At 40.9% G+C, this 15,852-nt stretch overlaps 2 protein-coding genes across 4 annotated transcripts in view; one reads left to right on the plus strand and one right to left on the minus strand.

Moving 5' to 3' along the window:
* The window catches only part of LOC128887290 (transcriptional regulator Myc-A-like), a 350,744-nt gene that overhangs the window by 269,208 nt on the left and 65,684 nt on the right, over positions 1–15,852 (plus strand). The window lies entirely within an intron of this gene.
* LOC128887279 (von Willebrand factor A domain-containing protein DDB_G0286969-like) lies at positions 1,740–6,401 on the minus strand. 3 transcript variants are annotated; one of them, XM_054142995.1, is made up of 9 exons: positions 6,124–6,401; positions 5,517–5,903; positions 4,337–4,643; positions 4,031–4,267; positions 3,731–3,970; positions 2,638–3,315; positions 2,457–2,564; positions 2,232–2,342; positions 1,740–2,092 (listed from the first exon to the last, which is right to left on the minus strand). In XM_054142995.1, the coding sequence occupies exons 3-9, from the start codon at positions 4,613–4,615 to the stop codon at positions 1,745–1,747; spliced, it is 2,001 nt and encodes a 666-aa protein (XP_053998970.1). In that variant the 5' UTR covers positions 4,616–4,643; positions 5,517–5,903; positions 6,124–6,401; the 3' UTR covers positions 1,740–1,744. The 3 variants fall into 3 exon arrangements, with proteins under 3 accessions (XP_053998970.1, XP_053998971.1, XP_053998972.1); XM_054142996.1 differs by lacking the exons at positions 3,731–3,970; positions 4,031–4,267; positions 4,337–4,643 and having other exon boundaries at positions 6,124–6,400; XM_054142997.1 differs by lacking the exons at positions 3,731–3,970; positions 4,031–4,267; positions 4,337–4,643 and having other exon boundaries at positions 5,517–6,400.

Raw genomic sequence — 15,852 nt, forward strand, 5'->3', positions numbered from 1 at the left:
TAATATTAGTAGCCATGGATCGTATTTATCTCGGTCGAAGCTGGTTATCGGCTTGAATGTGTCAAGGAAAATTGGTAGCAATAGGCTGTAATATACATACATAGCAGGAACGATCGCGAGCCGTAAAAATCGTCACGTGTATCGTCTAGAGCTCAGGTAGCGTGTGATGCTAAATTGCACGGTGGAGCTACAGAGATTAGCTTGTTTCAATCTGCAAAGCAGCCGCCAGTATCGCATTACCCAGTACGAACATCATAAAAAGTGCATCGGCGATAGCGATCGTCGACGCCGAGAGGGCAACGACTCGCGACGAATCACCTTAAATGAAAACGTATCATAAAAGGTTCGATCTTAAAAGGCTTCGATGCCAGGCTAACATTATTAGATAAATTCGTTAATAAAATGAGTAAAAAACTATTGTATCGAATATTATTCATCGGTCTTTGTCAAACAATAATAATAGTATTTGATTCAGAAAGAAAAACTCAACACCGATGTTATTCTAATTGCTAGGGAATGTCACTTCGCCTAACAGTACTAACAAAATCCAAAATAGATCCAAACAAAGAACGAAGACAAATAAATTAAACGCTATTTTCCAAACACCTAACGCACCATTTTAATTCACGAAATAAAAACTTGCATTCGCAATCAACGAATAGAGAGTAGATAGATGTGCAAATGAGCAAATAATGCTGTTAATGATTCCAAGCCGCTTCGAAGTTTCCGAGGAGCGACGAGGCGGAACGTTTCACTTTCGAAGAACAATGTTCCGCGGTGGAAGCAGCGAAATCAGTAGGGAGTTGCTTCTTGCGCGAAAGTAGTTCCTCGGCGTGCATCAGCGACCTGCCTTAATGCAGCATGCATACGTAATAGCGATTAGTACATGCGAGTACAATGACTTGGTACGGTAAACGGCAGACTGCACGTGAACGGTGCGACTGTCTTCCATACGGATGCACGTACCCTTTATACGCGTTTCAAATGAAATTCGTAATCTCGAAAACTGGGGAAAGATCGTAAAAAAAGGCTAAACATGCGTGAACGATGATCACGTGGAAAGCTGTGAAAACCAGTGATAACAGATCGCGCACGATTATTAAAAAATGTTGGATTAGGGTAGTCGAAACCTCCATGTAAAATACAAATTGATAGAATATTGTTAACTTTTAATTTGAAACAGGTTCTTCTCTAGACGTGCTATTGCCGAATTTGCCTTTACTTCAAATGCCTCCATTATGTTGTTAAGGGTAGCCTTCCGATAGTCCTTTACCTCTAATCTATAGTCAAAGGAGAAAGATCAAGCTCTAATAATAACTGCAGTTCAATTAAATTCAATTGACCGTTCAAGGCCATTTCCTCGACTGTGAATCACGCTAAGCACGACTCTTGCTTTTACGGGATGGCTAGCATGCTTCTTTGTTTTAGGAACAAAGAGCGCGTGTCTACAGGTTGGCGCGAAGAAATGAGAGAACGGTTGATCAAACATGGAGCGGTATTCTTATTTAAACAGAAATTTCGATTAACGAATAAAAAAAGATGAACTAATGAATGTCAATTCACTCTTTGGAAAAACTTTCCTATGCCAAATGGCGTTATCTCAGAATATAACTCCGGTTACTTCGATAAAGTCTGACGACGTTGAAGGAGAAGGAATAACGAAGGACGTATGCAAGGTATTTGTGGCGCGTCAAGGAGTCAGTTTTTAAAGGTAATACTCAATAATAATATATTCAAACTTATATCAGTGGTCATTCCTATTATTTTGTGAATTTCGAAGAACACAGGTGTCGTCAAGTATTGTACGGGATTCGTCAAACTCGACAGCCTCTTGGATCGCCTTTCTTATCCGCGCCTTTAAGAATCTTCTACTTTCCTCAAAGGCCAAGTTCTGCAATTCCAACGTAACGTACTGCCCGAATTTCTCGTTCATGTCAGCACCCTTAAACAATACTTCTAAACTCCCGGTATGACCGCGGACTTTAGTCGAACTTTCTGGGTGTTTCCTTTTGTTGGATATCGTCTCCTGCGTACTTTCTTTGGGTTTCTCTTGCGACGAAGATTGCGCAAGATTCAATTCTGGCGTTGGATTCTGTACATAAAATAATGTTTAATGGCAACAGTTAGTTCGATAATAATCATCTTCAGGTTCCAATTAGCCGATCAAAATAATCGACAACCCATCCTCGAAATACTACATTACGAACGTAATTAAGCGTTGTATGACTTACTAGATTCGACGACGATGGTTGGATTTTCAACGCAGGCTTTTTGATCACGAATATTTTCTTAACCCCGGTTCCACTACTGACTTGGTTATTTTTATTTAATTTCTGAAGAACCTAAAATAGGAATGCTGCTGTGTACTCTAATAAAAGTTCAATTATCCAAGGATGCATCTCGAAAGTTTCATTTCGAAAATTGAACGAACGTGATTCGGGCTTTTTCCAACTTACAATATCCGATGGTTGGATTTTCAACGGAGTTTTATTACTGATCACCAATATTTTCCGAACCGGACCTCCGTTACTTCTTTGGTTAATTTTATTTAACTCCTGAGAAACCTAGAATAAGAATGTTGCTGTGTGGGATTTTAACAGTGATAGATCAATGACAGAGTATGCGAAAGGGTCGCACCTGGGGTTTCAAGAGTAAAGGCTGATGCAAGACCAGTGGCTTCGGTGCCCGTTTGGTCGTTTGAAGCTGTTGTGGTTTCGTTTGTACGGAATCCTCTTGAGGTTTCGTTTGTACTGGATCCTCTTGAGGTTTCGTTTGTACGGGGTCCACGAAGACCAATGGTTCTGTTTGTCCCGTGTCAGAGTCCTGGGGCTCCGTCTTTAAGAACTCCGGCAAGAATAATGATTCTATTGGCTGCGTGGTGGACTCCTGGAACGGTTTGATTTCCGAGGCTGTGGATTCCTCACCGAACAGTGGTTCCGTGGATTGTGTGATCGGTTCCAGAGGTTCCAATTTGATGGACTCGTCCAAGAACACTGCTTCTATTGGTTGCGTGGAGGACTCTTCCAACTCCTGAGGCTCTTGTTTTATGGACGCCTCCGTAACCATTGGTTCCGGCATTATAAACTCTTCTTTCAACTCTTGAGAAGATATGGAGTGCTGGAGATCTGTTTTTGCAGACACCTCCGTAACTATTGGTTCCGATGGATGTGAGGCTAACTCTTGAGAAGATATGGCGCGTAAGGGATCCGACTTTGCATTGTCCTCAGACGCTGGGTCTTCTGTCCTTTCTAGACGTGCCTGGCGATTTTCTCGCCTTCCTAGAAACCTTCTTCGACTTTGTTTCTGGTTGGCCATCTAACAAAGTAATGCTTGTTTAACAGCAGTTCTAGCAGCCAACTAGTCTGGGGGACAATCTATGGAAGGGCCCGAAAAAAATGGCGGCCATTTTTGTAGTTCCTCGTATATGTGATCGCAGTGCCTTGAACGCTACATTATTAATCACTGACTGGAAATGAGTTTTTAACTACAAGATTACGAAGTCTAAAGAGTTCATTTCAAAATATCTATACTTTATTAAACGGTACATACAGACTGTGAAATAAAAATTTGTTGTATATAAATGTACATATATACATTTTATAAAGCGTAACATATGTCGAATATAAACGGACGTTATTTACGAATCAACCCAATACTACATATCAATTAATAATAATGCAGAAGTAACTTCTTCTTAGAAATGTTCATAATTACGTTGAAATGTACTTACTTCGTAAGCTAACTCCTCTTCTTCTTCTGCCAGCTTGGCCTTGAGTTTTTCAACTTCTGCCAAACGCTCTTCGTGCGTAAGCTTGGCATACGTATTCACGTGGAACGCGTTATAATGCCGTTCGAGATTGTATTTTCTTATGTCGTACACCATTGTGAAGCACACCAAACATATTAAACCATCCTCGTACTTCGTAAAAAAGTATAAAGTTTCCCACGAAGGGTTGAAGAAACCATTCTCCTGCGAGTAAAACAATAGCTTTATAACGAGTTTTATAACGAAAATGATCGAGTGACTTACTTGATTGAGTAACGCTTCTTCTTCTGCCAGGAGGACCTTGAGTCGTTGAACTTCCGCCACTCGCTTATCATGCGTGAAGTCTGCATACGCACTCGCATGGAATGCATTGTAGTGCCGTTGAAAATTGTACTGTTTCAAGTGAGACATCTTCTTGTGGCACACCAGGCATACAAGGCCTGTATCGTGCTTCGTAAAAAAATATTTTGTTTCCCATGGAGCGTCGGCAGTATCCATGGTCTAAAATTAAAAGAATTCAAGAAGCTGGTAATGCTATTGTATTCTAATAGTTAAAGTGAACTGATTTACTAGATTGATTAATTCTTCTTCTTCAGCCAACTGGGCCTTCAGTCGTCTAACTTCCGCCTTTCGCTTGTCGTACGTGTAGTGTGCATACGCATTCGCGTGGAACGCGTTGTAGTGACGAGAAAAATTAAACTTTCTGTAGTGTGAGATTTCTTTGTGACACACTAAACATACGGGACCACTATCGAGTGTTGTAAACAAATATCTTTCTTCCCACGCAGGGTTGAAGAAAGGATGTTTTCGTTTCGACAAGATTATATCGGCCATGGCTTCACACTTCATTGGAGGCACTCTTAACTTTAAGTTAAATCTAGTCGAATTGAATGGTAAAATTAACTATAATCAACTATTGCAATTATTACTATAGTCAAGATCTATCTGAACAATTGCCTAAATAAGTCGAGGCAGAGTGGCTCGAAATGACAAGCAATTGTTTAGGTGGATCGACGTAAACTTTGAGTACATTTACTTAAGTCAGATACATGACACTTTTAATTAAAGGTACCCACAACGAACGGTTCTATCCATCCAATTACTTTATAATTACTCCACCGCGTATGAAGTTAATAATTCAACTTCTATAATATTTATAAATATGGAACCACTATTAATCGTTTTAGTTACTTATTCGTATAAATTTGTATACATATAAATTGCGGAATTAGTTAATTCCGTAATATTATTAATTGACGTGTAGTATTAGATTGATTCATTAACAATTTCCGTATGATCCGAGACGTTTCATAAAAAATCAGTGTGTATGATACACTTTACGAACTATATAGAAATTTGAACGTCTTGAACGCTGATCATAAGTTTAAAATTAATTTTATATAAATTTACGATAATAATTAAAGTTAATATTTTCGTACATAACATATATAACTAAAAAAAATCTTACCTGGATTGAACAAAATAGTAGGAGGGATAGGGAAATCACAAACACACACACATTTTATTCTCTATATTATTAAAAATAATAATTGTAAGTATTATTTCAGCAAATTAAGTAGGCCATACCATTTGCTGAAAAGTAATGAGAAACTGAACACAATTTCATTTGAACCAAACAACAACAGTAGAAGTTACAGGTACGTCACAATCACGGGAAACAAAAAACAGTGGGAATTATAGGAAAATCTCAAACACACAGACTTTTACATTTATGTCACGACTATCTTACTCGGTATGCTTCGAGGCGGATTTGACGTTGTATTGTTGTTTCTGCAGCCCTTGACAAAGCAGTTGCCAATCTATCTCGCTCAAGTCGAGTTCGACGTTGTAGAATTGTTTCTGTAGCCCTTGACAAAGCAGTAGCTAATCTACCCCGTTCAAGCCTAGCTTGACGTTGCAAAGTTGTTTCTGCAGACCTTAACAAAGCAGTTCTTACTCGCTGTTGAGCAAGTCGAGCTTGACGTCTATGGTATGTTTCTGTTGCCCTTGACAAAGCCACTCTTACACGATGTTGTTCAAGTCGGGCTTCGCGCTCTTCAGGTGTTTCTGTTCTTTGTTTTCTTTTGGCTTTAGAATTTACTTGTCCAATATTACTTCGCTTTTTCCTAGGCATATTCTTAGAAAAATCACAAACACAGGTTCTGAGTATGGTCTCATTTGAGACATTAAACTGACGAAAGAGTAACAGATTCCTAAGTAAACACAGTATACATTCGATACGCGTTTCTTGGGTTATGTCACTTTAAGAATATATTTGATAACATTTGTCTTATTAAATTTTATTTCATCAATGATCATAATGTTTTATTTATACTATAAATGATATATTCACTCACCCTTCATTATTCTACGTACAGACGCCAGCGATTACAAGATAGGTCAGGTCTAGATCATCATAGCACTTTCACTGTACTGGTGCTCAAGAACAACTTTTAATTCTCGTCAAACGAAACTTGAATTAATGGAAACACTTATTCTAAAAACAGATCTCTCGCTTGTTTGGTGATACACCAGCAAGATTATACAATTAAACAGAAATAACCATTCACCCAGTGTCCTGTCACATCAGCTGAACTGTCGCCATTGTTGTCAAATGAGCCATATTTTGTGCGCACGCGTTCACAATGCTGTTGTGGCGCATAATTTGAAATAGAGTTCCCAGATGGCGCTATATGTACCAGTGGCGTCATCCGTGGGAAAACGCCTAAATTTGTAGCGAAAATAGTTCCCATTGTTGTTACTAGATGGCGGATGGTTTAGTTTTAGTGGCGCCATCGGTGGAAAAACGCCAAACTTTGTAGTGTAGATAGTTCCCACCGATACATGAATGCATAATTAATACAATTCCTCGCTTTATAACACTACAAAATATTACATTAATATATTATTTAAACATTTATCTGCTTTTACATATGAATCTGAGTCTATAGGCTCAGACTGAAAATCTATAATCACTATTTAAAATAAACATAACGTAAACTTGTCTCTTCCAAAAGCAACATCAATTTAAATCAAATAATAAATGTATAAAATTATAAAATGATTAGAGCGTGTGTCAATATGTCAAATTTATCGTTTTTGTGAATAGTTACTTGATATAGAACCCTTAAATATCGACCCTTTCGTCTGTAGTGCCATCTAGTAGCAACAGTGGGAACTATTTTCACTACAAACTTGGGCGTTTTCCCCCCGATAGCGCCACTAAAACTAAACCATCCGCCACCTAGCAACAACAGTGGAAACTATTTTTATCACAAAAAACTTGGGCGTTTTCCCACGGATGGCGCCACTGAAATTGAAATTAATTTAAATGAATTTAAATACAATTCTTTAAACTATAATAAAAGAGTATCGATGATTTTCCTTATATATTTTATTAATTGCTTTGTAAATTAATACCTTGCCCAAAATATCAATACGTTCAAACAAAACATAGATTACTATCTTGCATTTAATTTTTCTCATAAATTTCCTTTGCAAATTGTTTCATTCTATGCGCGCGTTAAATCACACTTAAACGGAGAATAGTAATGAGGCTATTAATCTGGAGGAACTTTCAAGGCGTATCCAATTTTAACTCCCTAAGCCAGAACCTATCGAGTATTTAAATTGACCGCGATACGATCGAACAAACTTTCGGCGGCTGTATCTTCGCATTAGCAGGCCCGAAAATTTCCATAACACTCGTAGAACAGAGAAACACAGTCTGTGGCCCGCGCCGCGACCAGTATATTAAGTTCGACGGAAAATTAGTGATTCTAAACAGTGTTCTGTTTCTGAGTACCTCTGCCATCTGTACACATGCACTTCGTTTACACACGTGTTCGACATACGCACTGTCGCTCATTACTTGGCGCCAATAGTATTCATTTTAAATTCCTCCGCCCCTCTCTCATTATCGAGTCCACGCGTTGCTCTCGATGAACTTACTTCACCACTGTTCACTCTATTTTCCACTATCGTTTCGTTGAATTATCTCTATCGAGGTGAACTTTAAATACACTATATGGAAATGGGCGTTGAAATCTGTCTCGGAAGAGATTTGAAACTTCCAAGACCGAAGTTTCGGATCGCTTGGATCATTATTCCATGCCAGGATGTCTTGATCGGTCTTGAAGTCTTGATTGGTTCTTGAAAGTCTTGATCGGTCTTGAAGTCTTGATTGGTCTTGAAACTTTTAACGAGTCTTGAACACTTTGCATGCATAAATAATAGAATCTATAAATTCGTGAAGCATTTCGTTCATTTTTGTTTTCAAAAATACATTCAACTCGCAGCAATAACTATTCGAATTCAATCTCAGATTGTCATAGTATTTCTCTTCGTAGCAATCTCACTCTTCTCGGTATTTTCTTGATCATGCACATAAATAATCTTAAATCATGCATTCCATGTTTCATCCATCGCCTGACGTGTCCCAAAGATCGCTTCTACCCGTTCGAAAAAGAAAGAGAAAAAATCAGAAAAAAAGGCTTCTCGGCATGCTCATTATCGCAGGCGCAAATTCATCACGACTTGCATGGCTGTTTCCGTTGTTTGTTGTCGCGCGTAGTCACGGTTTTGCTTGCGATCGAGCGTGGATCTGACACGCGTGAGCAGGTGGCGCCCGCATTGGATTAAATGGGAAAAAATCCCGATGAAAAAATAAATGAACGACCAAGACGGACATCGGCGAACGAAGGAAATTTAATTGGTCGTTCGTTTTATTTTAACCTTAGCGCGGCACACGGTAAATTGCGATTCGCTCGACGGGGCCCCGTCGCAGATACCATCGCGCGATTAAGGCTTCCGTGACCCTGCGAGCACGTGAAGTATGTGAAGTCTACTAGATGAAGACGCGTGCCACGAACAAGACAAATCAGATACTTGGGGAATCGCTGAGATTTCAGTGATGTCTTAATGACTCTGGTCTTTCGCCCTTTGTTTTGGTCGCAGAACAATTGCCGACCTCGTTACTACATGTGTAAACGCTTCGTTCCTGGGACCTGGAACGAAGAGGATACATAAATTTCAACCATGAAATTACTTGAGTTGACTTCTTATTTGTTGATTTTTTAATGTAATCGCCATCCAAAAGCAAAGAATCCCTACTGTTCGTACAATAATAAGTAAATATTACAAATTTACAGTTAGTAGAATGTATCCTTACGTCTCGTTTCTCTAATAGTAAAAAAAAAGCTTCAGGAAGAATGTATTGTATACGACGAAGAGTTAAATCGACATCAGCGGCTCCAAACGACAAAGTAATTCGTTATCCGCGTACAAAACGTCGAGGAATCTTTTTACGAAGGAGCCTTGAGTCGCGAGAGTTTCGATTCAATGCGTCACGCAATTTGATTCCGATGCTCGGTGGAAAGAAGTATGAATAAAAACGCGTGGAATGATCGCAAGAAAATGACAAAACGCGAGAGGATATCTTTAAGATACCTTAATTCGCGTTGCATGTGTGTATATATGGGTTCGAATAGGTGGTATTGCGGTAAATTTTGTTCGAAACATCGTTGGTCGGCGGGTTTCGTGTTTCGATCATGCCAGCGATACACTTTATGAAACATTATGCGCGGTACATTGCCACAAAATTGCAGTGTGGCGACTCACGCAGAGCCATGTTTCGTGTGTTGCACCTGCGAAACGAGGCAGAACTAATGCAGCCATCTTCGTTCGATGGTATACGCGGAGGGCAAAATTTATGAAGTCAGAAGAATCGAATTTCGTGACATTCTTCTCGCGGAGCAGATTAAAAATATTTGTTGTAAAGAAGGATTACTAAAGAAGAGTTCTCCAACGGACATAACGTTACAAAAAATATTTAATTGCCATCGAACGCACCGAAATGTCTGCTTCCTCGTCCCATTTTCGTAGTTTCGTTAAACATGACGCCCCGTTGCTGCTTCCGTTTACCTTCTGCTACCTGAAGAAGCGCAATAATTCGGATTCACCTTGTTACCATTATCGGAGTTCGACAGGATCCTCGGAAGGGTAGGATTCCGGCTACCCTCTTTGCTTCGGACGCGTCGAGGCTAACCACGATCGCGTAATGGCCTCCCGGCAGCTTGTTTTGCGCATTACCGCGCGTATTTTAATGCAACAAAATTGCAGGTCTGCGGGGCCGCTCGCAAGGGTGAATTTCATACACCTGGACGATTTTATACACCTGCGGAAGGTAACGCGAGGCTGAAGTACGGTGGTCACGTCGCGCGTAAACCGACAAGGTTAAATCGTACGATTGCGAACCGGGAGCGAACAAAAGAAAAAATGGAGAAAATAAATTCACGCCGCTTATAAATATTTTGTCCATCGAATGGAACCGTTGCGCGTCCGGAAATATTTGTTCTGGTACATAAGTTTCAGATGTACATCCGTGCAGCCGGGGGTCGCATTCGAATAGTCGCAGTTTCAGAGGATGAATTAGCGGGAGGGTGAACACGGGAAGCATGGCCTGAGAAATGTATACAGAACGATTATGCGTGATTCGCGAAATGGCTTTCTAGGGAAGAGCTGCCAGGATTTTGTATGGAGAATTTTGTTCGTGTGTGTTATCAATCTCGCTAAATGTTGATATTCGGAAACGTGTATTTTTAGGGACGATTCCCGAAAATCTTCCGTTACCAAAATATTCAATATTCTTCTTGGAAAAGTTACATGCTCTGGAAAAACCGACGCTACAATATTTAAAGTACCTTAAAAAATAAACATAGAGGTCCGTCTCGGTATATCTTTTACAATGATATGCATTTGATTGTTAAAGATAAATATACGTAAAATTAGATTTACATGAAAAATGTAAACACTCAGCTGAAAGATCTCCTAGAATCGCCGAACTGAGAAATTTAGGGTGCATACCAACATGTGGGCCCCACATATGTACTACGATAATTCTTAATCGCAAACCGAGCCGGTATAACTGATTCGACTAAACCTCTTATAACAGTGTTCGATAACTCCTTGTTTTCCTTAATGAGAGGTCGACAGGTCGATCCCGTGTCAGTTTCTCGAGCAATCAATTGGAAGAAGTTCCATTAGTACACGTTGTACGTCGCGTGTGATTTATGCACGACAGTGCACCGCCCCATTCTAGTTGAATAACCTGACATTTCTGGAACGAACGACCTTATAACAGATGGGTAAGCCCTGCTGGACCAATTGCCTGACCTGGAATACGTATTTAAATGCGCTAGATTTTTATTTTTGGACCGACTATAAAAAGTACGTCAATATCTTCGAGGAAATTGAATATTCACGAATGTTCCCATTTCTAAATTTTAGTTGAACGAAATTATGCGAATGTATACCTCAGGTACTCAGGAACGTACCTGGAGGAGTTGACACTCAGGGTGAGTTCTTCAAATAACTTCTTCTTGCTTCGAGTACAATTTTGTCCAGATCTGGAACTAACTTATCAGAATTCGAGCTGATAGATTGGGAGCCCGAAAAATGCTTGATTCCATCGCTATCGAACGTACGACCGCAAGGTGTAGCTTCCTAAGGTACTCGCTGCCTGCAGTACGACTCATCTGTCTCATCTGAAATCGCACGCGACAGCGAAGCGATACATAAACAAAAAAAATCATTTAGTAATTACACCTGCGTGGCCCGACCTGCACCTGGAACTCCCCGTGGCCAACTTCACCGTGGCAGAAGCGGGAAGGGGAGGCAGACCCAGACCTAGTCTTATGCTTTTCCACGGACGACACGTATCGAAACGCAGGAAGTAAAAGTATACCGAGTCGCGTCGAACGATCCAGGTGAAACTTCGAGGCTGTGCAGGTGAAGGAGAGCCGAGTCAAAAGGACAGGAGAATCCTGTTGTCGACGCGCAAAGGAGTAGAGGGGGACCGAACTCGGAGAGTTCGGCTAATCCAGGTGGAAAAGGAAGAAAGGAGATCACCCAATCCTCTGGTTCGTCCTTTTATTCATCCCGCTGCGCAAACTTCGCTTTTGGTCCTTCCGCGTTCGTTTTTCCAGCGATGAAAAATGGGATGTATTTTTCGCAAGCCCTTAAGAAAATATCGTCGATAGGCACGATTAATCGACGTGCACCAGATGTTTGGTTAGAAGACGCATTTTGGGAAAGTCAGAACGAAGTGACTGGAAAAGTTAAGAGCCATTAGCGAGACGAACAAGTTATTTGACGTTTTAGGAAAACTTTTATATTAACTTTTTTAATAATCGAAGAACTTTTAGTCCTTGAGATGGGCGTGACTGGAAAAATGCATGCATGGGGTACTCGTAGGTTTGAAGAATTATTTTATTTAGGTTACTATCGCGACAAAAAGAGCCTTGAAAAATTAAAAAGTGAAGAGTTGACTAAAATATTCAGAATACCTAAGACTGTTTACTAAATGAAAAATGAACAATGGAAAAGAATTTTTAGCAGCAGTTGTTTTTGAAACGTTCTTCTGTATCTTCTGTTCAACATATCACCCTAGGCATCATTAGTCAAAGCAGTATACATAATTTTTGTATTATGGAGATTCGAACTTTTCTCTTCCATTTTAACGTGTCATCCGCAGCTCCAGGGATATGCTCGTCTCAAAAAGACGCGAATAAATTGTTCCCTTACAGAAAGAAATTGCAAAATAAAAATGCGCTTCCGCTTTTCATGCCAGTAGATGGCAAACCTTTTAACAAAATTTCTGATCCTTTAATAAATTATGTATACGGTACGATTGATCGTAAAACAATGTAATAGGTACCTATTGTATTTCTGTTGAAGACTGGACAAGAAGACTAAAAGTGTAGAATAAGTAAGAAGAAAGCTCGAGTGTAAAAATGATGACTATAGTTGAAACACTTTAATAAATAAAGGATACCAAATAGCCTACGCATATCACGATGTACAGAACAAATCCGAAGAGATGAACCAACCATTTCGTGGACACCCTGCACCACGTTCGATCGCCAATAAAATTCATCGCGAGGATCACCGTCTTTTGACAGATCGATGAATATTTATCTGTCGCGTGGAACCGACGAATCCCCCAGTTCTTTTTTTGTTCCTTCGATATTCATTGGACTCTTCCGCTACGCGGTGGAACGTCTATAAACGGCGGGCCCATTAGAATGAAAAGAAACGGGTTAAAGCCTCGGTTCTTTCGGTAAAAGAAGATCGCGAATTTGCAGCTGTCGCTCTCTCAGCACCTGCCTCTCCTGCGATCAATCCCTTCGTCGTTCGTGTACGTGCAGGTTCCCCTATGAGTGTGTAGGTGCGTGCAAGATTTTTACTTGTTTACCTGCAGGCTGGCCCGCGCCGCGTACGAGTACGATTTACTGGCGCATCGTAGGAAGTAAAAAAGAAAGGGGTTAAAGAAAGAGGAAGGAAACTTGGTACATATGGCGGATCCACGAGGGCAGAGGATACATGGATCTACAGGACGAGTACAAATTTTTCGGGGGTCTTGCGCATTCTTGTGCAATCTGTTCCTGATAAGCGATATCGACTGTTTGGATGAGGATCTAGTTTACAGATTCAGGGCATATGCATATTTTTGAATTTTGACACATCACCCGTAACAAAATCCGCGTATCGGCAAACTGTCAACCCAATTGGACGTTATTTGATAGCTAAAAGACGAATGATAAGATTTGTACCAAATAGACAGAATACGAAGCTTACAATGAAAAGAACGAAGGAGGAGGAAGTGAACGAAACAGACTCGCCGTTAGATATTCCGATCAGGGTCAATATTCGGAGGGTCGTAAAAATAACGGAATGTTATGAATATTCCAGGCCACATTTCCGATACCGTTCGATGCAAGTCGTAGAGGAAAATCGACGTTGTCTGTGCACGAGGACACGCGACACGCTGGGAGGGGTGTGTCGTTCACCTTTCTTCTTTTTACCGTGGTCACGTGAATCGGCCTGAAGAGACGCGGTAAAGTGGCGGAGCCATCTGCCCTTAGATTTCGTGGCCAAAAGAGAGGGACGAATAAAAATCAAGCCCCGAAAGCATTACCCAGCTGGCACGCGTCTACCTCGCAGCCATTATCTTTAAACAGGATCACAACGCGAGGACTCCACGGGATTTCTTCTTCTTTTTCCACCTCCCCGTGCCGCTTCTACTCCTTAGACCCACCTTTACCCGTAGCTCGTGCTCGTTTTGTTGTCCAGAAACACCTGCTGCCACCATTCGGGTGTTTCCATTCCGGAGAAGACCTTCCACAAGATAAATATTCCCCGCGTCTCCTCCCGCTTAGGATCGCTTTCGTGGGTCTCGATTTCGAAAATTACCGAGATTACGGATTTTCGAAAACGATCCCTGGGGTATGTCCACTTGCCGCGACACGGAAGTTAGCTCGATGATCGATCGCACCCGCATCTTGGGGTTGAGGGGGTATCCATCGCGCGTGAGAAACTAAAGTGATCTTCGTGGAATTTTTCCCAAAATACAATTAACCTCTTTAGGGACGATTTTTTTTGTTATTATCAAATTTTTGTTCTTTTTATTATTAGCAGTAATTACAATTATAAAAAACTAAACGTCCACATATATGGCCAAGGGCGTGAAGAGGTTAAAAGTATAGCCACGAAAGTACGTAACTGTTCCATAAGTGTACATTATGAGATACAAGGTGTTCCGTGACTGAAAAAGCTTGCGAAACGCTGGTGTAATGAATTGGTCCGCGTGTTTGACATGTGTGAGTTAAACTGAGTCTCCTCGAACTCGGGATTAAAGGCATTTAAACAGCCTGCGTCTTTTCGGTGCACGAATGCTGTTTCCTCCTTCGAGTCTGTCGTGTTAATCGTCGGAAGACCTTCTTTTTCGTCCTCAATTATGGACAGCTGAGTAACGGTGGAAGCAATGAAGAAGAAACAGATGTTAAATAGAGGAACTTGTGCTAACTCTGACGACAAACGTCGGATATTAGGTGCGATAGATATGGTTTTTAATTATTACGCAAAGTGTTAGAAAAAGGTTGCTCCTTCGGAGTAAGCAGACGTTTCCTTTTTTACGAAACAAGAGGTAAGGTACTTAAATTTCACTTACGACTGTCAGTCACTTGGTACTTAGTATCCTGCAGCAGCCAAATATAATTCAAGGTACAAAGCAGCGAAAGATCGTGAGAAGGGAAGATCTAAAATATTAGCACGATGGCAAACGGGTCGACCTAACGCTCACTCGCGAAACGTTTTCCCAGGCTTCTTCGACTGTGGCAAACCAACGAAACTCTAATTGGAATATCGTTAACCTTCATTACAAGCCCCCGGTCCATTTCGCACAAAGAAAATTGAAGACGCGAACCAGCCGAGCAGCATTTTCGAATTCTGGCCTTTGTGTTACCCGTTGGAATGTAATCCTCTCTTTTTCCTGGCCTAAATCCTCCTAATGATCTCGCGGGCAGCTCCAAAAAGGAAACTGTTTGCCCGTGCCGCTAATGACCGGGTTAGGCGATTTTTTCCTTACCCCGTGCGAGTGGAAGGACCACGCAGGGGCAATGCGCGCCCCAAAAATTCGCAGAACGACCTCGTGCAATCCGCAATTAACCAGCAGGCATTCGGAGGCAGGTGAGCATTCCTCGAGGGAACTAAGTTTTCGAACGACACGCCGATTACCATCGTGGAAATTGTGTTTTTGGAAAGTATTGGCGTACCAAAGCTTCTAGGATGGAAATATTCATAGCCACGAAAATAATTGAATCACAGAATTAATTTCAGGTTTCAATTTGATTTTATGTATTATTTTGTATTGCTTAGGGAAGAACCTCGACAACTGCAGGAAGTTGGAGCAATAATCGAGGTAAACGATTCAGTGAAATCTGTTCAGTCCTACTCCACTCGTCTACACTATGCAACAAGTGGCATAAAAATAGTAACAGTATTACGTAAATCAGATCTTCGTTCCTCCTTATCGTGAATACAACCTGATTGACAAACGGAAGAACAGAGTTTAATTTAGTTGTACCTGGTCTTGGTACTCCTTGGTTCCAGGAAACGAGGACCGAACGAAAGTCGTAAATTTAGCCAACCGAACAGCTGGAATACGAATGCACGCGCCGTTCGTGCTCGTCGTAGTGACCACAAAGAATGGAAGAAAAGGACACACAGAAAATGTTAAGACAAGGAAC

Source organism: Hylaeus anthracinus, unplaced genomic scaffold (assembly GCF_026225885.1).
Source record: "Hylaeus anthracinus isolate JK02 unplaced genomic scaffold, UHH_iyHylAnth1.0_haploid 11985, whole genome shotgun sequence".
Lineage (NCBI taxonomy): Eukaryota > Metazoa > Arthropoda > Insecta > Hymenoptera > Colletidae > Hylaeus > Hylaeus anthracinus.

Coding starts and splice junctions, on each gene's coding strand:
- LOC128887279 (XM_054142995.1), bottom strand. CDS start 4,615: ATGAAGTGTGAAGCCATGGCCGATATAATCTTGTCGAAACGAAAACAT. Junction 3,316..3,730: donor AAGAGGAGTTAGCTTACGAA/GTAAGTACATTT, acceptor TTACTTTGTTAG/ATGGCCAACCAGAAACAAAG. Junction 2,343..2,456: donor AAATCCAACCATCGGATATT/GTAAGTTGGAAA, acceptor TTCCTATTTTAG/GTTCTTCAGAAATTAAATAA.